This window comes from Bombina bombina, chromosome 10 (genome assembly GCF_027579735.1).
Source record: "Bombina bombina isolate aBomBom1 chromosome 10, aBomBom1.pri, whole genome shotgun sequence".
In the NCBI taxonomy this organism is placed as follows: Eukaryota; Metazoa; Chordata; class Amphibia; order Anura; family Bombinatoridae; genus Bombina; species Bombina bombina.
The window spans coordinates 27,222,049-27,247,229 of record NC_069508.1 but is presented as its reverse complement, the minus strand read 5'-3'; the positions used below and the strand labels follow the sequence as shown (position 1 = coordinate 27,247,229).

The following is a 25,181-nucleotide window of genomic DNA, read 5'->3' as shown; positions in this document are numbered from 1 at the left end:
TATAGTGGCTTAGAAACAGGCAGAAATTTAGAGGTTTAAAGGTTATAAAGTATATTAATATAACAATGTTTGTTGTGTAAAGCTGGGAATGGGTAGTAAAGGCATTATCTATCTTTTTAAACAATAACAATTTTAGTGTAGACTGTCCCTTTAAGCCTATTTTCCTCCATATCACAATGCAAATTTTCACAAAACATACAGATTAGTATTTATTAGCAACCTGTAAGCAGTTATGAAGCTCCCCTGTAAGCAGTTATGTAGCTCACCTGTAAGCAGTTATGTAGCTCACCTGTTAGTAGTTATGTAGCTCACCTGTATGCAGTTATGTAGCTCACCTGTTAGTAGTTATGTAGCTCACCTGTTAGTAGTTATGTAGCTCACCTGTTAGTAGTTATGAAGCTCCCCTGTTAGCAGTTATGGAGCTCACCTGTTAGTAGCTATGAAGCTCCCCTGTTAGCAGTTATGAAGCTCACCTGTTAGTAGTTATGAAGCTCCCCTGTTAGCAGTTATGAAGCTCACCTGTTAGTAGTTATGAAGCTCCCCTGTTAGCAGTTATGAAGCTCACCTGTTAGTAGTTATGACGCTCACCTGTTAGCAGTTATGAAGCTCACCTGTTAGTAGTTATGAAGCTCCCCTGTTAGCAGTTATGAAGTTCACCTGTTAGCAGTTATGATGCTCACCTGTTAGCAGTTATAAAGCTCACCTGTTAGCAGTTATGAAGCCCACCTGTTAGCAGTTATAAATCTCACCTGTAAGCAGTTATGAAGCTCACCTGTTAGTAGTTATGAAGCTCACCTGTAAGCAGTTATGAAGCTCACCTGTTAGCAGTTATGACGCTCACCTGTAAGGTTTGCTATTTGTTCAAGCTCCTTTGGAGCTTCTGACCCCAGGGCTACGATATGTATGGTCGCTCCACTGTCTAGGATATCCGGAAAACAGCGCTTAGTATCAAATTCATCCGCACCATCTGTCACTAAAATTATTTCTGTACCATAACAAGTCCCATCAAGTTTCCTATTTACCTGAGTGAGGAAACAGTTGACATATTGTATGTTATAGGGTAAAAGGAAATATTAAAATATTAAATGGATACTAAACACCTTGTAGTTTTTATATAAAATGTTTAGTTATATTTAATGAAACAATATACTTTAATTATTTATTTATTTTCACTTTCCAGGTAATTTAACTTAATTTAATTAAAAATTAGGATTATCAAATTTTCAGAACTTGAAATGCCCCCTGCTGACCTCTCAAGGCTAACCCAGCTACATATATGTCCCTAACTGCCTTTATCAGATAACAAAAACAAAGCAATTAAAGTGAAGGTAAACTTTGATGAATGAAAGTCAGGTTTTTAAAAATACTATTAAAAACAGGGGCACTTTTATTCATCAAAGTTTAGAAAGCAGCCGTTTTGTTTAAAAACTTACCTCTCTCCTCTTCACAGCCGGAGTACCTTCCCCCGCCCGGAGATCCTCTCTTCACACGTCAGCAATGACTAATCCGGCTTCCTCCAATCACGGCATGGTGTCAGGCAATGATTCCCCTGGGGGGAAAGCCGTGATTGGAGGAAGCTGGATTAGTCATTGCTGACGTGGGAAAAGAGGATCTCCGGGCGGGGGAAGCTACTCCGGCTGTGAAGAGAAGAAAGATAAGTTTTTAAACAAAACGGCTGCTTTCTAAAGTTTGATGATTGAAAGTGCCCTTGTTTTTAATAGTATTTTAAAAAACTGGGCTTTCCTTCATCAAAGTTTACCTTCACTTTAATGTTATACTAACATTATGACTGTGACTAGCCTTGCAAATGGCTGGCCGAGTTTGGCTACTGAAAAATAATTGCCATAAAAATAACGTTAATTTCAGTTAAAAGTTCAGACTTGGATGATAGCAACACATCAGACATGTCCTGTATTTATGAAGTATTATCATAACCCATAATAGAAATAAAAGATTAATTCTGGGTAGTAAACAAAGATAGCAATTAAAGGGACATGATATACAACTGCTGAAGCACTTAAAAAAGATGCAGGATACCCGTAAAATTCTGATTAGAAAAATTCCACACCAACATCTCTGTGTAAAAAAGGAAGATATTTAACCAAAACTTCCCTCAGTAGCCACATCTCATTGTAAATCAAGGTGCTTGAGCCTGGACGTACAACTGGCACGTGCAGGCACAGTCACTTTATTTCCCACCTCAGTTTAAGGAAGTTTACTATGACATTTCTTTCCCATCCCATAAGATCACGGTAAGGCAAAGTGTGAATTCAGCACTGATGAAGCTGGTTGTAAGCTTTGGATTACACAGCACTTACTCTGGTGAGCTGAAGACATTTTGAGGTAAAATATCTTCCCTTTTTTACATAGAGATGTTCAGGTGAAATTGTCTTGTCAGCTCTTTCCAGTTACGCTGCATTACTTTCACATTATTTAGCATATGGGTATTATGTCCCTGTAAATTGTAGTTCCAAGACCCAGAAGGAAACTGGTGTTCAGAGACAGTTACAAAATAATTTATAGTTTAAAACAACACAACTGATCATCCTATGCACAGCTGTGGCCCTAGGCTTTAGTTCCCTTTTAATTTATTCCCTCACACTTGAAGACTTAGGGGTCAATTTATTATAGTGCGAGCGGACATGATACGATGTAGCGTATCATGTCCGCTGCACATCGATAAATGCCGACAGCATACGCTGTCGGCATTTATCATTGTACAAGCAGTTCTTGTGAACTGCTTGTGCAATACCGCCCACAAGCAGTAGCAGGGGGTGTCAATCAACCCGATCGTATTCGACCTGGTTGATTTCTGACCGCAGCCTCAGGGCAGGCGGATAGGTTATGGAGGAGCGGAGCTTGATAAATTGACCCCTTGAAGTAGATAAACATTCAGGACTAGTTGTTATAGCCTCACATCTACTTGCAGTGCTTAGATACTAAGAAGTCTTTAAAGGGGCAGTTTCTCCTTTCTCACGACAAAGTCAAGCGAGACTGTATTTTGAGATAGAGAGAGATGGAAGAGAGGGAGAGAAAGATGGAAAGGAAAGAGAGAAATATTTTGAGAAAGGGTGAGAGAGAAAGAAGGAAAGAGAGAGTGAGAGAAAGCCCAGTATTGAATGACAGATGAACCTTCATGTGGTTCTTCGCTGTGAACACACAGATTTATTAAGAAGAGTACTTTTTTTTTTCTCTTACGCTCATAGGGGTAAATTTATTACGCAGTGGATGCTGTAAATCTACCCCTTAGTATCAGAGTGAATTTTGGGTTCTTAGATCACTCATATCCAAAAAAACTGTCAAAAAAGTTTTAATTTATTTCTTTCCCGAAATATAATACCTTTCAATATTTTCCTGACCATACAGAAAATGTCATCTGTTTTCTTTAAAATCTATAAAATAGTGAATGAGTTTAACTAAAAAGTTCATGGTTTATGGTGACTACGAGGTCATCTGACAGTTTGATTCTGTTCTTTGAGTTGTTGTAATATGAACAATCATTCAATACTGAATGGGGAATTAACGTAAATCAATGTCAGGCTCTACAGTGCAGCTATAACAAACACACATAAAGTACCTGTAATGCCGATAAGATTCCAGGACAAATATCTGATGCTGAATTTGTGTTTGTAAAGGGAACAAGTGTTTTCAGCTTCTTACGCTGTTCCTTGCTGAAAATATGCGTTAGTTGTGAAATCGCAAAGGGGTAACTTGAGAACTCAACAATCCCCACGTAAGATCCTGTTTCTACAATCTGAGTCAGGAATATATCCGCTGCCTGATACATCCGTCCTATGCGATCGTGCTGCAATGGTCAGAAACAACAGTGTCAGATAGCGAGTAGACATTACAAGTGGAGTACAAAACTAATAACGCTACTGAGCATTGCAATTCATAGCACTTCTAATTTTGCTCTCATTTTAGAAGGTTGAGGTTATTTTTATTGCTTGAGTGACAGTGTACAGTGCACTAATATCTACATGTTAAATAGTGAGGGTGCACTAAATCCATCATATGTGTAACATTTTATAGATGTACTTTGGATTGGGCTCGAGCACAACAATTAAAGGGACAGTCTACTTGAAAATGTTTATTGTTTAGATTACTCATTCTCCAGTTTTGCATAGCCAACACTGTTATAATAATACACTTTTTATATCTGTGATTACCTTGTATCTAAGCCTCTGCAGACTGCTCCCTTATCTCAGTACTTTTTTTTTTTTTTTTTTTTTTTTTACAAACATGCATTTTAGCCAATCAGTGCGGGTTCCTGCATAACTCCACGGGAGTGAGCACAATGTTATCTATATGTCACATATGAACTAGCACTGTGTGGCTGTGAAAAGCTGATAAAATGCACTGAAATAAGAGGCGGCCTGCAGGGGCTTAGAAACAGGCAGAGATTTAGCGGTTATAAAGAATATGAATATAACAATGTTGGTTATGCAAAGGTGGGGAATGTGAAGTAAAGGTGTTATGTATCTTTTTAAACAATAAAAAAATAAAAAATCAAGTAGACCATAAAGGGACATGAAGCCCACATTTTTACTTTCATGCTTTAGAAAAAGCATGCAATTGTAAACAACTTTTCAATTTACTTCATTCTCTTGATATCCTTTTTTGAAAAGCATATATAAATGAGCTCAGTAGCTGCTGATTGGTGGCTGCAAACAGATGCCTTGTGTGATTGCCTCACCTATATGCATTGCTATTTTTTTTAAGATTAGGGCTTTTTATTTTTTTTAATGGGCACTAAAGAGCTGATTGTCCTTTTAAGGGCAATGCCCATTTAAATGCCCCTTTAGGGGCAATGGGTAGATTAGATTTTTTTATAGTTAGGTCTTTTTTATTTTGGGTAGTTGGATGGGTGGGGGGGGGGGGGGGGTTACTGTTAGGGGTTAATTTATATTTTTTATTGTAAAAGAGCTGTTAAACTTAGGGTAATACCCTACAAAAGGCCCTTTTAAGGGCTATTGGTAGTTTAGTGTTAGCTTAGGGGTTGTTTTTATTTTGGGGTGACGTTTTTGTTTTTATAGGGGTATTAGATTAGGTTTAATTTTTTTTATTTTGGATAATTTCGTTTATTTTTTCTGTAATCTTAGATTTTTTAAATTTTTTGTAATATTCGATTTTTTTAATTTTAATTTAATCTTACAAATAGTAACACTCAGAAGTGTAAATAGGGGCGCTGTCACTTAAATGGAAAAGTATAAGTGTAAGGTATACAATAAATTGTCAGATGTAAAACCAATGTACACAAAAACCGTATGAAAATGCAACAGTAATTAATAGTGCACTAAAATGTACGAATGACTGATAGCAGGCATAAAAAGTTAAAAAAAAAAAAATTCTTGTGTGGATTAACACAAATAGGCTGCTCTCCTCAGGGTATAAGGCCGTCCGCTTCAGAAAAACTCTAGAAAACATGGAGAAGGCGTCACATGTGGTGCCTTCTCCATCTTTTCTAGAGTAAATTTGATCATAGGTTGTTTTTTTATGTAAACTTAGGCTTTGTTTTTTCATATAAAGATAGGATTTTTTATTTTTGGTAATTTTTATTAATTTTTAAAGGTAGTCTTTTTTTATGTTATGTAATTGTAGTTTTACGTACGATTAAACATTTTTTTGTTTTTACTTAGGCACTGGCAGTTCATAAACTGCCGTAAGTCACTGGCGATTCGTGTATTTCCGCACATTTCTGAACCTCGCCAGTTTATCCGACTTATGACAGCGTATAATCTGCCGGCACCGTATATATATGAGATTTACCCGAGGTGCAAGGTGAATTTACGGACGGCATGGGTTTCAGCAGTAGCGCTGAAACCTATGCGGTATATGTAATCTCGCCCCTAGATGGCAGCACACTTCTGAGCCCCACTCACTGAATCACTAAAGTTTAATTTTGAATTTTTCATCTCTTTCAAATAATCATATATATGAGTGACTGCAGCTTATTAAAAAAAAAAAAAAAAATTAAAAAAAAAAAGCAAATACATTTTTTTAAGCAAGGATGAATATTTAAAAACTTTCCTAAATTTGATGCAGTCAATATATTTGCAGATAGTGATAATATTGCAAATATATGGATTAATGGATCTACATAACTACATTTATCTGATGAACCAATTTCAGATAACTATTATGGGCCACATTTAAGAAGGTGCTAGCTCACAAAGTTCCCAGACCAGAAACCTGTCCACGTGCATTTGCCACCAGCAGTTTATAATCCACTGGCAAAAACTATGATTGCACAAGATCTGTCACGCCGCACCGCTCTAGCCATTGCTAGGGGTGCAGCGTTTCTTTCCCTGCTCGTTGTCAGGGGCAGTGTCGGCTCTGGATGCCGGTCGGAGCTCAGTGGCGTGAATCTGCGCCTATTTAAATGTTTTTCAAACGATCTGTCACTGCCCAAGTATAGGTGTTACTTTGTGTGCTCCTGGGTTCTTTCTTGTGCCTAATATCGTTGATGAACCTGCCTGTCTGACTACTCTACCTGCCTTAACCCTTACACTGCTGATTGATCACTGTTGCTGAACCTGCCTGTCTGACTACTCTACCTGCCAAACCCTGCCTGCCTGACCATTCTAGTGGTTTATCCTTGGACTGCTTTACTGTTGCCTAACCCTGCCTGCCTTACCATTCTAGTAGTGTGCCCTTGGACTGCTTTACTGTTGCCAAACCCTGCCTGCCTGACCATTCTAGTGATTTATCCTTGGACAGCTTTACTGTTGCCAAACCCTGCCTGCCTGACCATTCTAGTGGTTTATCCTTGGACTGCTTTGCTGTTGCCAGACCCTGCCTGCCTGACCATTCTAGTGGTTCATCCATGGACTACTCTGCTGTGGCCGCTGGGGATTGTCCTGCCTGTGGTGAGTGCCGCCTTCCTCATCTCACTAACTTTCTCTGCTCTGGTATATTCCCTATCATTCCGGCTCTCCGCCAGCATAAGACTACTGGCCGAGTTTGGTCTGATAGAGGAGTATCCCACGAGCATTACAAGATCTCTCTTGAGCAACCCTGCTCTCTGAACTCCCACAACCAATCACATGAAAGTAAAGGTTGTCAATCAGTGTGGCCAGTCCACTGCCTCTGAGGTAGCACCAGTCACATGAGCAAGACTCCAATGCAGGAGCTCTGCAGCTTTTTAAATTGGGCCATATTCTATATAAGTTAACAACTGTGTCCTCAATATGACCAGTTGCATTTTTTTCATTTTATGAGTGTGTGGGGTAAAGTATTTAAGAGCAGGTGTTTCCTTAATCCCTTTAGCGTGCAATGCATAAAGATAAGGCTAATTATATACATTTCATTGCTTACAATAGAGCTGAGAAACATTTGTTTATGCATATACTGATGAGCAATTGTCTGACATTCAACTGATAAAACAAATATTCCTTTTGGCAACTAATGTTATATTTTGCAACATGGAATGTCAGTAACATTCAGTTTGAAAAACAAAAACATTAAAATATTGAAATTAAAATTTGCATTCTATATGCTGAAATGTAATATTCATTTGCAGAAAATGAATATCAAATATTTAGCAAATAATTAGAATTTAGAACAATGGGACAGCAAGTTGTTCATAGTTAGTCTATTTTATCATTGTGATCCTAAGTATATAGTGCACCAAATAACCAAGTAATAGCAGTCCTTATTGACAACTACTATGACAACAAGTAACTAGGGAGATTTTGACAATAACTTTCTACAGTTCTGCTTGCCCTATCTTCCTCTGTCCCTCACCTAAAGGATATAATTAACCCTTACCACATCTGATTCTTGCAGTGGTCCCTACCCATACATTTTAAACATTTCAAGTGTATGGCTGATTTATCATTATTTATAATGACAGAGCTGCCACTTCACTGTGGTTTAGTTGGTATCAAAGGACCAGAAAATACAGTAGATTTGCATAATCAACAAATGCATGACAACAAGTTCATGCAATGGCACTTAGTCTGAACTTCAAATTAGTAGATTTTTTTTCTGACAAATTTCAAAGTTATGTCTATTTCCATTCCCCCCTGTATCATGTGACAGCCATCAGCCAATCACAAATGCATAAACGTATTTACTGTGAATTCTTGCCCATGCTCAGTAGGAGCTGGTGACTCAAAAAGTGTAAATATAAAAAGATTCTGCACATTTTGTTAATGGAAGTAAAATGGAAAGATGTTTAAAATTACTGCTCTATCTGAATCATGACAGTTTAATTTTGACTTGAGTGTCCCTTTAATGGTGCTCTTCATAGGATCCAGGTAAAAGTTATCCATCATTCCTTATTTTTTACAAAAGCACTGAACTATTCTTCCATAGCAATTTATATAACATAAATAATTAGTAAAAACGCACTTTAGTCATACTTCCCGAGACATCAAGCAGTAAAGTGATGACTCTGTCCCTGGATTGCATCAGAGAAAAAGCAGGGGCAGGAATACTTAATGTGCTAACTATTGGAGGAGAGGATTTTATGTCAGCAGAATTTGCGATGATGTCCCAAGTACTGCGGCAGTTACACAGACGGTTTTGTAGATTTGGAGCTTCAATGTTGTGGTTGCTTTCATTGCAAAATTCATTTACCTAAAATAAAATAAATATCAATTACATTCAAATATTAAACTACAATTAGTTATTAAGGGAATCAGCATAATGTCACATCTTTATAATCAAGCCACCATTTTGTTTTGTTCAGAAAGCTATACTCACTCCTCCACAGGGAATTAAAGGGAATTACAGTCACATTTGCAGTGTGTTTGAAATAAAATGGGTATTTAAAATAAATTCAATATTTATATAATTGTTTTTGTGTTTAAAAAAAATCTAGTTTTGGTTATGTTTGTTGGGAATATTCTTATAGCCTTAGTCTACTGATCAGCCAGTTTTACCATAGATATCTTATTAAAGGGTAATTTATCTCTACAAAACGATTACGTATATGATAACATGCTATTTAGGTATGTTAAAAATATTTTTGTATGAAAAAGATTAAGTAACAGAACTGTAAGTTTGTCCTAAGAACAAATTCTAATTACACAAACTACTGTGGATTTTGTTGGCGAAAATTGTTGAGTAAAATGTACCTTTAAATAGACAGCAAAGTAAAAATTAAACTTTTATGATTAAGATAAAGCAATTCCTTTGTAAAAAACTTTCCAAATTACAGGCAGTCCCCGGGTTACAGACATCCGACTTAAGTACAACTCGTACTAGTTACAAACTGACGCCTAGATTTAGAGTTCTGCGGCCAAAGGGGTGCGTTAGCTACGCATGCTTTTTTTCCCACGCACCTTTTAAATACCGCTGGTATTTAGAGTTCACAGAATGGCTGGGTTTTCAGTGCGTTAGGCTCCAAAAAGGGAGCGTAGAGCATAATTTAACGCCACTGCAACTCTAGATACCAGCGGTGCTTACGGAAGCGGCCAGCTTCAAAAACGTGCTCGTGCACAATTCCCCCAATGGGGCCATTTGAGCTGAAAAAAAACCTAACACCTGCAAAAAAGCCGCGTTCAGCTCCTAACGCAGCCCCATTGTTTTCTATGGGGAAACACTTCTTACGTCTGCACCTAACACTCTAACATGTACCCCGAGTCTAAACACCCCTAACCTTACACTTATTAACCCCTATTCTGCCGCCCCCGCTATCGCTGACACCTGCATATTTTTTTTAACCCCTAATCTGCTGCCCCTAACACCGCCGACCCCTATATTATATTAATTAACCCCTAATCTGCCCCCCACAACATCGCCTCCACCTGCCTACACTTATTAACCCCTAATCTGTCGACCGGACCGCGCCGCTATTATAATAAAGTTATTAACCCCTAATCCGCCTCACTCCCGCCTCAATAACCCTATAATAAATAGTATTAACCCCTATTCTGCCCTCCCTAACATCGCCGACACCTAACTTCAAACATTAACCCCTAATCTGCCGACTGGAGCTCACCGCTATTCTAATAAATGTATTAACCCCTAAAGCTAATTCTAACCCTAACCCTAACACCCCCCTAAGTTAAATATAATTTTTAGCTAACGAAATAAATTAACTCTTATTAAATAACTTATTCCTATTTAAAGCTAAATACTTACCTGTAAAATAAACCCTAATATAGCTACAATATAAATTATAATTATATTATAGCTATTTTAGGATTAATATTTATTTTACAGGCAACTTTGTATTTATTTTAACCAGGTACAATAGCTATTAAATAGTTAAGAACTATTTAATAGCTAAAATAGTTAAAATAATTACAAAATTACCTGTAAAATAAATCCTAACCTAAGTTACAATTAAACCTAACACTACACTATCAATAAATTAATTAAATACAATATCTACAATTATCTACAATTAAACCTAACACTATACTATCAATAAATTATTTAAATAAAATATCTACAAATAAATACAATGAAATAAACTAACTAAAGTACGAAAAATAAAAAAGAACTAAGTTACAAAAAATAAAAAAATATTTACAAACATTAGAAAAATATTACAACAATTTTAAACTAATTACACCTACTCTAAGCCCCCTAATAAAATAACAAAGCACCCCCAAAATAAAAAATGCCCTACCCTATTCTAAATTAAAAAAGTTCAAAGCTCTTTTACCTTACCAGCCCTGAACAGGGCCCTTTGCGGGGCATGCCCCAAAGAATTCAGCTCTTTTGCATGGAAAAAAAACATACAATACCCCCCCCCAACATTACAACCCACCACCCACATACCCCTAATCTAACCCAAACCCCCCTTAAATAAACCTAACACTAAGCCCCTGAAGATCTCCCTACCTTGTCTTCACCTCACCGGGTCCCGATCTGTCCAGAAGAGCCTCCGATGTCTTGATCCAAGCCCAAGCGGGGGGCTGAAGAGTGAAGTCCATCCTCGGGCTGAAGTCTGGATCCAAGCGGCGGCTGAAGAAATCCATCATCGGCTGAAGTCGGAAGTCCATCATCGGGATGAAGTCTTCTATCAAGCCGCATCTTCAATCTTCTTTCTTCTGGAGTGGAGCAAAGCCATCTTCTTTCCAACCGACGCGGATCCAACCTCTTCAACCGACGCCTACTCGCCGAATGACGGTTCCTTTAAATGAAGTCATCCAAGATGGCGTCCCTCGAATTCCGATTGGCTGATAGGATTATATCAGCCAATCGGAATTAAGGTAGGAATATTCTGATTGGCTGATGGAATCAGCCAATCAGAATCAAGTTCAATCCGATTGGCTGATCCAATCAGCCAATCAGATTGAGCTCGCATTCTATTGGCTGATCGGAACAGCCAATAGAATGCAAGCTCAATCTGATTGGCTGATTGGATCAGCCAATCGGATTGAACTTGATTCTGATTGGCTGATTCCATCAGCCAATCAGAATATTCCTACCTTAATTCCGATTGGCTGATAGAATCCTATCAGCCAATCGGAATTCGAGGGGCGCCATCTTGGATGACGTCATTTAAAGGAACCGTCATTCGGCGAGTAGGCGTCGGTTGAAGAGGTTGGATCCGCGTCGGTTGGAAAGAAGATGGCTCCGCTCCGCTCCAGAAGAAAGAAGATTGAAGATGCGGCTTGATAGAAGACTTCATCCCGATGATGGACTTCCGACTTCAGCCGATGATGGATTTCTTCAGCCGCCGCTTGGATCCAGACTTCAGCCCGAGGATGGACGTCACTCTTCAGCCCCCCGCTTGGGCTTGGATCAAGACATCGGAGGCTCTTCTGGACAGATCGGTGATACCCGGTGAGGTGAAGACAAGGTAGGGAGATCTTCAGGGGTTTAGTGTTAGGTTTATTTAAGGGGGGTTGGGTTAGTTTAGTTCTATGTGGGTGGTGGGTTGTAATGTTGGGGGGGGTATTGTATGTGTTTTTTTTACAGGCAAAAGAGCTGAATTCTTTGGGGCATGCCCCGCAAAGGGCCCTGTTCAGGGCTGGTAAGGTAAAAGAGCTTTGAACTTTTTTAATTTAGAATAGGGTAGGGCATTTTTTATTTTGGGGGGCTTTGTTATTTTATTAGGGGGCCTAGAGTAGGTGTAATTAGTTTAAAATTGTTGTAATATTTTTCTAATGTTTGTAAATATTTTTTTATTTTTTGTAACTTAGTTCTTTTTTATTTTTCGTACTTTAGTTAGTTTATTTCATTGTATTTATTTGTAGATATTTTATTTAAATAATTTATTGATAGTGTAGTGTTAGGTTTAATTGTAGATAATTGTAGGTATTGTATTTAATTAATTTATTGCTAGTATAGTGTTAGGTTTAATTGTAACTTAGGTTAGGATTTATTTTACAGGTAATTTTGTAATTATTTTAACTATTTTAGCTATTAAATAGTTCTTAACTATTTAATAGCTATTGTACCTGGTTAAAATAAATACAAAGTTGCCTGTAAAATAAATATTAATCCTAAAATAGCTATAATATAATTATAATTTATATTGTAGCTATATTAGGGTTTATTTTAAAGGTAAGTATTTAGATTTAAATAGGAATAATTTATTTAATAAGAGTTAATTTATTTTGTTAGAATAAAATTATATTTAATTTAGGGGGGTGTTAGGGTTAGGGTTAAAATTAGCTTTAGGGGTTAAAAAATTTATTAGAGTAGCGGTGAGCTCCGATCAGCAGATTAGGGGTTAATACTTGAAGTTAGGTGTCGGCGATGTTAGGGAGGGCAGATTAGGGGTTAATACTATTTATTATAGGGTTATTGAGGCAGGAGTGAGGCGGATTAGGGGTTAATAACTTTATTATAATAGCGGCGCGGTCCGCTCGGCAGATTAGGGGTTAATAAGTGTAGGCAGGTGGAGGCGACGTTGTGGGGGGCAGATTAGGGGTTAATAAATATAATATAGGGGTCGGCGGTGTTAGGGGCAGCAGATTAGGGGTACATAGCTATAATGTAGCTGGCGGCGGCATGCGGACGGCAGATTAGGGGTTAATAAGTGTAGGCAGGTGGAGGCGACGTTGTGGGGGGCAGATTAGGGGTTAATAAATTTAATATAGGGGTCGGCGGTGTTAGGGGCAGCAGATTAGGGGTACATAGGGATAACGTAGTTGGCGGCAGTGTACGGAGCGGAAGATTAGGGGTTAAATTTTTTTTATAGAGTGGCGGCGATGTGGGGGGGCCTCGGTTTAGGGGTACATAGGTAGTTTATGGGTGTTAGTGTACTTTAGAGCACAGTAGTTAAGAGCTTTATAAACCGGCGTTAGCCCAGAAAGCTCTTAACTACTGACTTTTTTCTGCGGCTGGAGTTTTGTCATTAGATTTCTAACGCTCACTTCAGACACGACTCTAAATACCGGCATTAGAAAGATCCCATTGAAAAGATAGGATACGCAATTGACGTAAGGGGATCTGCGGTATGGAAAAGTCGCGGCTGCAAAGTGAGCGTTAGACCCTTTCCTGACTGACTCCAAATACCGGCATTAGCCTAAAACCAGCGTTAGGAGCCTCTAACGCTGGTTTTGACGGCTACCGCCCAACTCTAAATCTAGGCCTGAGAAAATAGAGCTTTATCGCCAATCCTTCTTTCCAGGATAACCCAAAATCCAATTGTCACAAGGACAGAAAGTGATGTGAAATTTTCTTAACAGGGGCACAGATAGCAAAACAAACGTTTCCTATGCTATCCAAAAACTAAAAAAAATGTTTGGCTAGAGTTTCACCTAAAAAAAGTGCCTGTTCCAACTTACATACAAATTCAACTTAAGAACAAACCTACAGAACCTATCTTGTTCGTAACCTGGGGACTGCCTGTACTTTTATTATCTAACTAGGCGATAAGCCTGCCCAAATGGCAGTCTGTTTAAAAAATCCAAACTCTCAAGCTAATTTTATTAAAAATAAAAAATGTAAAATTACAGAAAAAAATAAACAAAGTTATCCAAAATAAAAAATGTAAACCTAAACTAATACCCCTATAAAAATAAAACACCCCCTAATCTAATACTAAACTACCAATAGCCCTTAAAATGGCGTTTTTGTAAGGCATTGCCCTAAGTTAAACAGCTCTTTTACTTACAAAAATTACAAATTACCCCCTAACAGTAAAACCCCCACCCAACCAACCCCCCCAAAATAAAAAAAACTAACACTTAAAAAACCTAAACTACCCATTACCCCTAAAGGGGAATTTGTATGGGCATTGCTCTTAAAAGGGCATTCAGCTCTGTTACTGCCCTTAAAAGGGCAATCATCTCTTTTCCAGATATTTAATCACGTTCCTGAAGTCCGGCGGAGAAGGTCTTCTTCCAGGCGGCTCCGTCATCTTCTATCCTCATCCTGTGCGAAAGCGGCATGGAGCGGAGGTGCGGAGCTGGCTTCCCCGATTGCGTGGATTCTCAGTGGCGGTCCTCAATGGCGGCATTACTCGGCGGCGGCAGTCCTCGGCGGCGTGGAGGCTCCTCTTCATCCGATGTCCGTCGTCCACTGAAGATTGAATGCAAGGTACCGCATTCAATTTGGGGAACCTTGCATTCCTATTGGCTGAAATTTTGAAATCAGCCAATAGGATGAGAGCTACTGAAATCCTATTGGATGTCCAAATCAGCCAATAAGATTTCAGTAGCTCTCATCCTATTGGCTGATTTCAAAATTTCTGCCAATAGGAAGGCAAGGTACCCCAATAAATATGGGGTACCTTGCATTCAATCTTCAGTGTGCGACGGGCGATCACATGAAGAAGAGCCTCCATGCTGCCAAGGATCACCGGCGCCGAGGACCACTGTTGAGGACCGCAGCTGAGGATCCACGCATCGGGGAAGCCAGCTCCACACCTCCGCTCTGCGCCACCTTTGACCTGGATGAAGATAGAATATGATGGAGCCACCTGGAAGAAGACCTCCGCCAGACTTCAGGAACAGTGAGTACCTATTTGAGGCTTAGTTTTAGGATTTTTTTTATTTTTTTATTTTTAAGATTAGGGATTTAATGGGCTGGAAAAGAGCTTAATGCCCTTTTAAGGGCAATGTCCATACAAATGCCCCTTTAGGGGCAATGGGTAGTTTAGGTTTCTTTAGTGTTAGGTTTTTTTATTTTGGGGGTTTGGTGGGTGGGAGTTCTTTACGTTTAGGGGGGACTTAGTATTTTTTAAATGTAAAAGAGCTGTTTAACTTAGGGCAATACCCTACAAAAGGCCTTTTTAAGGGCTATTGGTAGTTTAGTTTAGATTAGGAGGTGTTTTTATTTTGGGGGGGGGGCTTTTTATTTTCATAGGGATTAGGTTTAATTTTTTTAATTTTTGATTATTTTTTTTCTGTAATTTTAGAGTTTTTTATTTTTTGTAATTTTAGATTATTTTTTTTTGTAATGTTAGGTTTTATTATTTTAAATGTAACTTAGTATTGGGGTTGAGATATGGGGCTTAGTAATTAAATTAGTTATTAGCGTTGTGAGGGGTTGGCGGTCTAGGAGGTAATAGGTTAATTAGGTTTATTGCGATGTGGGGATTTGTCACTTTAGGGGTTAATATGTTAATTAGGTTTCTTGCTATCTGTTTTTTTTTGGCGGTTTAGGGGTTAATAGGTGAATTAGTTTTATTGCGATGTGGGGGGTTGGCGGTTTAGTGGTTAATATTTTAAATATGTTATTTGCGGATTAGGGGTTATTTACTTTATTATTTTGCAATGTGGGGTTGGCAGTTTCGTTGTTTGTTAATACTTTGTGCGGGAGGTTAGGTTTTTTTTATTTCTTGTGGGCGGTTACGTGTTTTTTCGTTGTTTCGTGCGGGCGGTTGCATGTTTTAATTCACGCAGCCAACATTCCTTTGAGGATGCGTGCGCAACTGCTGACGGGCGCGTTACAAACGCGATTATAGTATAGATTTGCTTTGTTCTCTTGGTATCCTTTGCTGAAAAGAATACCTAGGTAGGCTCAGGCGCAGCAGTGCATTACTAGGGGCTAGCTGCTGATTGGTGGCTGCACATATATGACTATTTTTATTGGCTCACCAAATGTATTCTTCTAGCTCACAGTAGTATTGCTGCTCTTTGAACAAAGGATACCAAGAAAATGAAGCAAATTAAAGTTGCATAAAATAGTAAGCTCTATTTGAATCATGAAAGAAAAGTGTGGGGTCTCATGCCCCTACATGGAACATAGCACATTTTAATAAATGTTTGGTCAGTGCTGTAATACTCACAGAGTAGATTGCTGGTGTATACATAATAGATTGTGCAACTGACCGGTTCTTCTCAGGTACAAATACACAACCTTCCTCATAAAGACCAGTTTCATAAACAAAATCACAGTTTCTGTTTGTGCAGGACGTTCCTTTACATTCCTGTTTTGTGTAAACACCAGAAATATCCACAGAACATCTAGAATATAAATATAATTATTTTTAGTCATATAGATTCAGATCCAAATGGCAAAATATATGTCCCTGAATTCATTTCACACATGCACCTTTATACAACATCAAATTTAATCTATATAAAGTTCTCCATTAAAAAGTCCAAATTTAAAGGAATAAGAAAGTAAAAATGGATAGAGCATTCAAATTTTAAAAATGTATTATTTTCATGTTATCAAATTTCTCTTTGTCTCCTGTGTAGAAATTTAAGAAATAAATCTTATGTATAACATTGTTAAAATTTAAGAAAGAAATATTATGTATAACATTGTTAAAATCATTGTTGTAAGCTGCTATAAAGTGCTCAAAACGCTTGCACGTGCCTGAGTCTACCTCAGTATGCTCTCATGGATCTTTAAAGGGACAGTCTACACCAGAATCGTTATTGTTTAAAAAGATAGATAATCCCTTTATTACCCATTCCCCACTTTTGCACAACCAACACTGTTATATTAATACACTTTTTACCTCTGTGATTACCTTGTATGTAAGCATCTGCAGACTGCCCCCTTATTTCAGTCCTTTTGACTTGCATGTTAGCCAATCAGTGCTGACTCCTAGGTAACTCCACGGGCATGAGCACAATGTTATATATATGGCACACATTAACTAATGCCTTCTAGTTGTGAAGCAAATCAAAATGCATTCAAATAACAGGCGGCCTTCAAGGCTTAGAAATTAGCATATGAGCCTACCCAGGTTTAGCTTTCAACTAAGAATACCAAAAGAACAAAGCAAATTTGATGATTAAAGTAAATTGGAAAGTTGTTTAAAATGTCATGTCCTCTCTGAGTCATGAAAGTTTATTTTTGACTAGACTGTCCCTTTAAGGTCAATAACAAAAAGCAGAAAACCACCATTAGAGTCTATGGGATTTTGGTAGATAAATTAGTTGATACGTTTTTCTAAAGGATTGTGATCGACCTCTACGTTTATACAAAGGATGAAATAGGTAAATTTGATTTAAAAAAGGAAAGTAGACAGTCTTGTTTTTTAATTCACACTCCCACAAGGGTGCTAAGCTGGATTTGAGCTTTTTTTTTTTTTTTTACTTTTTTTAAATATATTTATTTTTTATTTTTTTACTTTTTTTCCAGATTCCCAAGACCTATACCCTTGAAAAGGTTAGGTGATTACCTTTCCAACGGTGGGTCTTGGGGGTCTGTAGCTGCTTAGATGCCTGAGATACAGGCTTCTAAGCAGCATGCCCCCATCTCCCTATATAGTCCAATGGTAATTTTCAATAAAGTTGCGCAGTGACATCATCACGTGATGTCACCACGCGAAACTTGAACCCCTGGCGATACCTCTCACTATTCAGGCCAGATCGCCGGGTTGGGAGTAGGTGGGAGTCCCTAGATTGCCCTCAAGTTGGGTGAGTGCTAGCGACGGCTCTGAGCCGTCGTTAGCACCTGACTGAGAAAATTTGTGACGGCCATTGTTAGCACTCAAGGGGTTAAATACTAAATCATAACTCCCTTTATAAATTCAATTAAAAAAAAGGACTTCAAAGATCAACATGATGTAAGATACGTCCCATTAAAAATAATATATTATTTGACTGTCCTTAATCTTAGGGGTCAATTTATCAAATGCCGGGCGGACATGATTCGCTGTAGCGAATCATGTCCCCCCCAGCATCTCTAAATGCCAACAGCATACAATGTCTGCATTTATAGGGACAGTCTAGTCAAAATTAAACTTTCATGATTTAGATAGAACATGAAATTTTAAGCATCTTTCTAATTTTCTCCTATTATCAATTTTTCTTCATTTTCTTGGTATCTTTATTCGAATGTAAGTTTATAAGCTGGCCCATGTTTGGTTCAGCACCTGGGTAGTGCTTGCTGATTGGTGGCTACATTTAAAAAAACAATCAGAAAGATCTACCCAAGTGCTGAACCAAAAATGGGCGACTCCTAAATTAAATTCTAGCTTTTTCAAATAAAGATAGCAAGAGAGAAAGATGCTTAAAATTGCTGCTCTATCTAAATCATGAACGTTTAATTTTGATTAGACTGTCCCTTTATCGGATCAAGATGATTGCAGTCCTGCACCTAAAATGTGTTCTATGTATTTATTAATAGATATTCCTATATATACCCGTATAAACACATATATAGACATACTGTATATATATAAGTGCATTGGAGCCCTTTGCAATAAAGTAGATGAAAACATGAAAAAACATATTTATGCAATATTCATCCTATAAGGCCAAGTGTGTTTGTCCGAAGCTGTCATGCAAAGTAGAGACATCACGAGGACAAACACACCTAGCCTTAGAGTCTACCTGATCTGCTGCGGCACGGTGGCGGTGATCAGGCGTGAGCGGGCGTGGCGGTCGCGCAAGAGAGAGAGAGGTGGGGAAGGAGATAGAAAGAGAGGGGGAGAGAGCAAAAGAGATGGGAAAGAGCTAAAGAGAGGGTAAGAGAGAGCAAAAGAGAGGGGAAAGAGCAAAAAAGAGGGGGGAGAGAGCAAAAGAGAGGGGAAAGAGCAAAAAAGAGGGGGGAGAGAGCAAAAGAAAGGGGAAAGAGCAAAAGAGAGGAGAAAGAGCAAAGAGAGGGAAGAGAGAGGGACAGAGAAAGAGCAAAAGAGAGGGGAGAGAGAGAAAATAAGAGGTGGGAAGAGAGAGAGCAAAAGAGAGGGGAAGAGAGAGAGCAAAAGAAGAGAGGGGGAGAGAGAGGGGGAGAGAGAAAAATAGAGAGGGGGAGAGCAAGGGGGAGAGCAAAAGAGGGGGGGGAGAGGGGAGAGAGAGCAAAAGAGAGGGCTGGAGCGAGAGAGAGCAAAAGAGAGGGAAGAGAGACAGAGCAAAAGAGAGGGGGAGAGAGAGAGCGCAAAGGAGAGGGGGAGAGAGAGAGCGTAAAAGAGAGGGGGGAGAGTGCAAAAGAGAGGGGGAGAGAGAACGCAAAAGAGAGGGGGGAGAGAGCACAAAAGAGAGGGGGAGAGAGAGAGTGCAAAAGAGAGGGGAGAGAGTGCAAAAGAGAGGGGGGAGATAAAGAGTGCAAAAGAGAGGGGGGAGAGAGTGCAAAAGAGAGAGGGGAGAGAGAGAGCGCAAAAGAGAGGGGGAGAGAGCGCAAAAGAGAGGGGGGAGAGAGCAAAAGAGAGGGGGGAGAGAGAGCAAAAGAGAGGGGGGAGAGAGCAAAAGAGAGGGGGTAGAGAGAGCAAAAGAGAGGTGGAGCGAGAGAGCGCAAAAGAGAGGGAGAGAGAGCACAAGAGAGAGGGGGAGAGAGAGAGCGCAAAAGAGAGGGGGAGAGAGAGCGCAAAAGAGAGGGGGCAAGAGAGCACAAAAGAGAGGGCGAAAGAGAGAGCGCAAAAAAAGGAGAGAGACAGAGCGCAAAAGAGAGGGGAGAGAGAGCGCAAAGAGAGTGGGAGAGAGAGAGCACAAAAGAGGGGGGGAGAGGGAGCAAAAGAGAGGGGAGAGAGAGCAAAAGAGAAGGGGGATAGAGAGCAAAAGAGAGGGGGGGAGAGAGAGAGCAAAAGAGAGGCGGAGAGAGAGCAAACGAGAGGTGGAGCGAGAGAGCACAAAAGAGAGGGGGAGAGAGAGCAAAAGAGAGGGGGAGAGAGAGAGCAAAAGTGCTTGTGTATTTACTGTAAATATTTCACATTCCAATATTCTTTACATAGGGGAATATGTTCTAAGTATTTATACATAGATATGCCTATATATATCTGTATATAGCTATACCTGTATATAATAATCTATATACATAGGCATAGATATATATTGTACCAAAATACCATCAGATATATGTAGAAATACGTATTTATGAATAAATAAAACATATTGCTCTATGTGAAGAACACTGGAATATGAAATATTTCATGTCGGGTTAGCGCACTTGAGAATATGTGATGTGGTTTGCACGACTTGTTGGGTGCTAGGTTTGCAAAAACTTTTTTACTTTCAACTTGTAATACACAAACCACCCGACTAGTGGTATTCTCCAAAGGCCAATCTTACTGCAGGGGATTAGGGCCCTTACAACCAAGGGAGGGTGGGTATATGACCCATCATAGGGTAGGGCATAATGCTGCAAGAGGTTGGTACGTAATGTGCAACCCATAGAAATCTGCTGACAGCAGGACAGACCAACCCTCCCAGAATCACCACTACTACAGCAGCACTTGCATGAATGAGTTGCTTTTTGTATATTTACTTACTAGAAGATAAATCAATTCCTTGCCTGCTAGGTCACCAGATATTGTGCATTACATTTGCCTCTGTATAATGATTTTTAGATAACATTTTTCTAAAATCCAAAACATTTTTATAAATATAAATTAACGTAAACAGGGTGCAAATAATGAATTTACCATTTAACCGTGAGTACAAATACAGGTGGCTAAAATGATCACTATCAGTTCTTTGTTTGCTAAAAGCTTTAAAAGTAGCAAATTTACACTGAACAAATACTGACCTTAGTTTATTTCCATAGATTTGTGCTGAATGAATCACAGCTATGATTTGTAAATGCTCTGATCAACAGCTCCCTCATGTGGCAGACGTTTATATTGATCTTTGTTACTCAAGCACTTTCCTAACAGATTTATCTATAGATGATTGATAGATAGACAGAAAGACAGACAGACAGACAGACAGACAGACAGATAGATAGATAGATAGATACTCCCAAAAGGAATTTAGAATCCTGAATAAACAATATACCTTGTGGCTTCTGTGTTACGTTCTCCGGAAATGTAAAAAGGTTTCTCTGTATTATGCTCCTCAAAAATTCCCCATCGATACCGGGCCCATTCATGCACAAACACTCGACCTGCCAATACAAGAAAAAGGGAATTGAGTTGCTTTTAGGTAACAGGTACAGTAACTACAATCCTATTGGGTTTCCTAAATAGAACAGAAAATAAATCTGAATGTTCCTACAGAGTTGTTGACACACAGAGCTTATTAACTTATTTCCTAATATGATTCTTCAAATTCAAAAGTAATGGTGTATGTAGCTAGCCTTAAAAATGGATTCCTATTACTATTAATAATAAATATTATAATAATATAATTTAATTGTAATGTGTCACCAAATGAAAGAAAATAAATATATATAAAACATGAAATGATAATTTTAGCAAATCAGTTGTAAACTAAGTTTTAGCATATGCCCTTTGGAGTGGTGGGTACCTAATTTTGCGACAGATGATGTCTTATTATTGAGGTATGTGATTGCTTTACATAACTATTGGAGCGTATCTGTGAGGGAAATGGGTATACAGATATACTTATAAAGGCTAGATTACAAGTGGAGCATAATCGAGTTATTTTGCAGTATGAATAAAGCACAAATTGGTATTACAAGTGGATGGTTAAACATTTTAACCAAAGAATCTTAATGTGGCCAAAACATTTTCGCATGCCCTATACTTTAATAGAAGTGGTAAGTTAAGTGTTGTGCTCAAGAGCGATCCAAATTCCCCCTGTAAAATGTAGCACTTTTTGAGACGTTAACTAAAACTATTATTAACATGAAAAACCCAGCTACTTATGGACCATCAGCAATAAAAAAATAACTTTGATCTTATGAGCACAAAAATAGAAGCACTATTTAATGTACTCAAGTGATGTTAACACACAATAGCGCTAATATTTTTGAACTTCACTTTTATTCTAGGCCATAATACGTCATATTTCTAAAACATACACATCTTATAGAAGTTCTATTGCTTGTCTTCACTCAAGAACAAAGGACCTAGAGGCGTTGGAACAAATAATGTTAACACCTGGGAAATAGACAATATATCTTTAATTATAAAATGGACCCCCATTTGCCTTTAATACATCTTCCAACTTTCTTGCAATAGTTTCATACAACTTTTGAATAGTCTCCGATAGAGTGTTGTACCATTCATCCATCATAACATCTGCCAATTACTTCAGAGATGTTGGAAGATGAAATCTGCTTCTCAGTATGCTCTCTAAAACTGACCACAGTGGTTTAATGATATTCAAGTCAGGTAAAGGAGCTGGCCAGGGCAGATGATGAAGCTCATCTTGGTGCTCCTCAACCCAAGCCTGAGCTCTGTTTGGCTGTATGTATGGACACATAATCACCTTTAAAAATTGTATCATTGTTTGGAAACAACATTTGGACCATAGGATGAATCTAATCCCCTAGAATGTACATGTACTTGCTGGCAGTAACTCAACCATTTAGGGTAAAGAAGGGGCCAGCCGAATACCAAGATATGGCCACCCAAATCATCACAGATTCACCCCTATGTTTGATAGTTGGAACCCGAAAGTCTGAGTTGTATGCTTCCTTGGGGGTTCTAGGTACATAAACCCAACCTGCAATTGGGAATAATGTAAATGATGACTCATGAGAGCTGTCCAGATATCCCAAAAGCATTGCTCTCTATGAGTGTCATAAAAACAGTCTCTTATTAAATATGTTTCAAAAAACAAATACACATAACAGGGGTCCTTATAGCTGACGAGTTTCACACTAAAAGCGCTTACTCATAGATAATTACAATAAGATTAACATCTGGTAATCATTTAGGACATCAACCAAGAATTTTTTTAACCCTTAATATCAGGGATATAATTAAGTAATAAGAAAAATCTTTTAAGGGCCATATATATATATATATATATATATATTTTAAAAAAGCTTTAAATAAAATAGCAGAAAATTCAGAAAGAAAAAAATAATAACAAAAAGGACAAAGGAGAATCCAGGAAAGAAAATATATATATATAATTTTCAATCAGTTATCCCTATGTCCGTATATCCCTATGTCTGTGTGGAATCCCCCATTCAGAAAGCATAAAGCCAGGACCAAAGAAAGGCTTATAGGAGCGTTAATTTAAAAACATTATTAGAATACAACGCGTTTTTTGTCTATACAAACAGCCCTTTACAAATCTAGCCTTATGACTCTTTCACCTATTCATTCATCCTTGTTTATAATTTAAACTAAAACATCAATTCTCTTCACATGATGTTATAGTTTGATCAAAATGAATGCCCAGCGCGGTCACAATATCATTTGGCTCATAAAAGGACCTGATTTATATTCAACTTAGATTACGGTGAATATATTGTGTTTAATATTGCGTTCATATTAAAGGGATATGAAACCCAAACTTTTATTTGATGATTCAGATAGAGCATGTGATATTAAACAACTTTCTAATTTACTTCTAGTATCATTTTTTCTTTGTTCTCTTGGCATCTTTTGTTAAAAAGCAGGGACGTTTGCTTAGGAACCAGCCCATTTTTGGAGCACTATATGGCAGCACGATTTCCTGCCATGTAGTGCTCAAAAAGTCAAACTAGGTATCTCTTCAATGCAGAATAGCATGGGAACGAAGCACATGTTATAATAGAAGTAAATTGGAAACTTTTTTAAAGTGGTATGCTCTGTCACAAAAGAAAATTTGGGGGGGTTCAAATTCCTTTAAAAACAGCATAAAAAATAAATAAATAATTTTTTACACTAAAATGTCATTAGATCTTCCCACAAAGCACCCTAAACTACCTAAAATAGTCAATTTAACAAACGCAGCAATTGATACACCAAACAAAACCAACCATGCAAACCTTAAATGGCCGATTCTTGCTCTTTTTAACTTAAAGTGAATGTAAACTCACGGTTTCCACTCATCCTCATGTTGTTTATCTCCCAAAATAAAGGCTAGTTTAAGTCATCGTTTTTTTATAATTGCAGCACAAATCCGAATACAAAGGTATTTAACTAAATTTTTCTTACTTGCTTCCTCTGTCCGCCATCTTGCCCCGCATTTCTAATGTGATTGACAGTTCCGTAAACTAATAATCTATTCCCCCGGAGGGTTCAGCCCCTTTTTTTCCACGTCACGCGATGTCACTGCGCATGGGTTTCCATTCTGAATCCGGATTGCCAAGCAATGTGCATCCACGACTAGCGCATGCGCTAAGCATTTACTCATTAATTTGCCTCAGCAAACAGATACAGCGAAAACACGCAGGCGCAATGACATTTTCTTTGCCTATAATGATTCCCAATGGATAAAGGAACACATGCGCATATTATCCATTGTTTTAAAAGGCATGCGCAAATAGAGTTCTGGTCGTGAACGTGCTTCAGAAGTACGTAATAAGGCGGGCGGGACCGCTCTATATGCAGTGCAGTCTGAATACAGGAAGTCCAGGATGGGAGGAGTTAAAGAGCAAAACGGAGCTAAGTTAGAATATAAATTAAAATATGAGACAAAGAATTTTTATTAAAAATAACATTGCGGTTTCAATGAATAGTTGATTGTGAATTGGTAGTGATGATTAAATAGCTTAAAATTTACATTCACTTTAAATCACTTCCCTTTCACCTTTACAGTCAATCAGAAACAGAGTGCTTTCTTTTATAGTGGGTTAATAGAGTTAATGGAGTGGGTTAATGGAGTTAACATTAACTGGATATAGTGTCATTTATATTTTTTTATTAAAATATTTTTATTATAATTTACTTAAAGGTATGCATTACTATCTGTATTGATTTATCAACTGTCAATGTATTATAGATACATTAGTCATGTTTTACATTTACATATTGATAACGATGATGCATTCAGTATAATTTATTATTTGGCAAAAATCTATTATCATACAAAAGGGCTGTCACTGTTGTTGGCATTGGCTGCACCATCTTGTTTTTCTGGTCTGAGCATGTGCAGATTGTTGGACCATATCTGTTAATGGTCAATTTTGGGGTTTTGAGCATTTATCAAGTTCCTTTGGCTGATTAACTCGATGTGTCCATTTTGCGGCCAATATTTAATCAATAACTTGAGGTTGGATGAATTCTGATCACCGGTGTCAATGTT

At 38.1% G+C, this 25,181-nt stretch overlaps 1 protein-coding gene across 1 annotated transcript in view; it reads right to left on the bottom strand.

Moving 5' to 3' along the window:
- Positions 1-25,181, bottom strand: part of LOC128641104 (calcium-activated chloride channel regulator 1-like) — a 58,684-nt gene that overhangs the window by 26,520 nt on the left and 6,983 nt on the right. The window contains exons 3-7 of the mRNA XM_053693680.1: positions 21,030-21,138; positions 16,148-16,325; positions 8,356-8,583; positions 3,578-3,805; positions 842-1,022 (exon numbers count right to left, since the gene is read on the bottom strand). Of these exons, the coding sequence (XP_053549655.1) occupies positions 842-1,022; positions 3,578-3,805; positions 8,356-8,583; positions 16,148-16,325; positions 21,030-21,138 (924 nt within the window). The remainder of the gene's footprint in view (positions 1-841; positions 1,023-3,577; positions 3,806-8,355; positions 8,584-16,147; positions 16,326-21,029; positions 21,139-25,181) is intronic.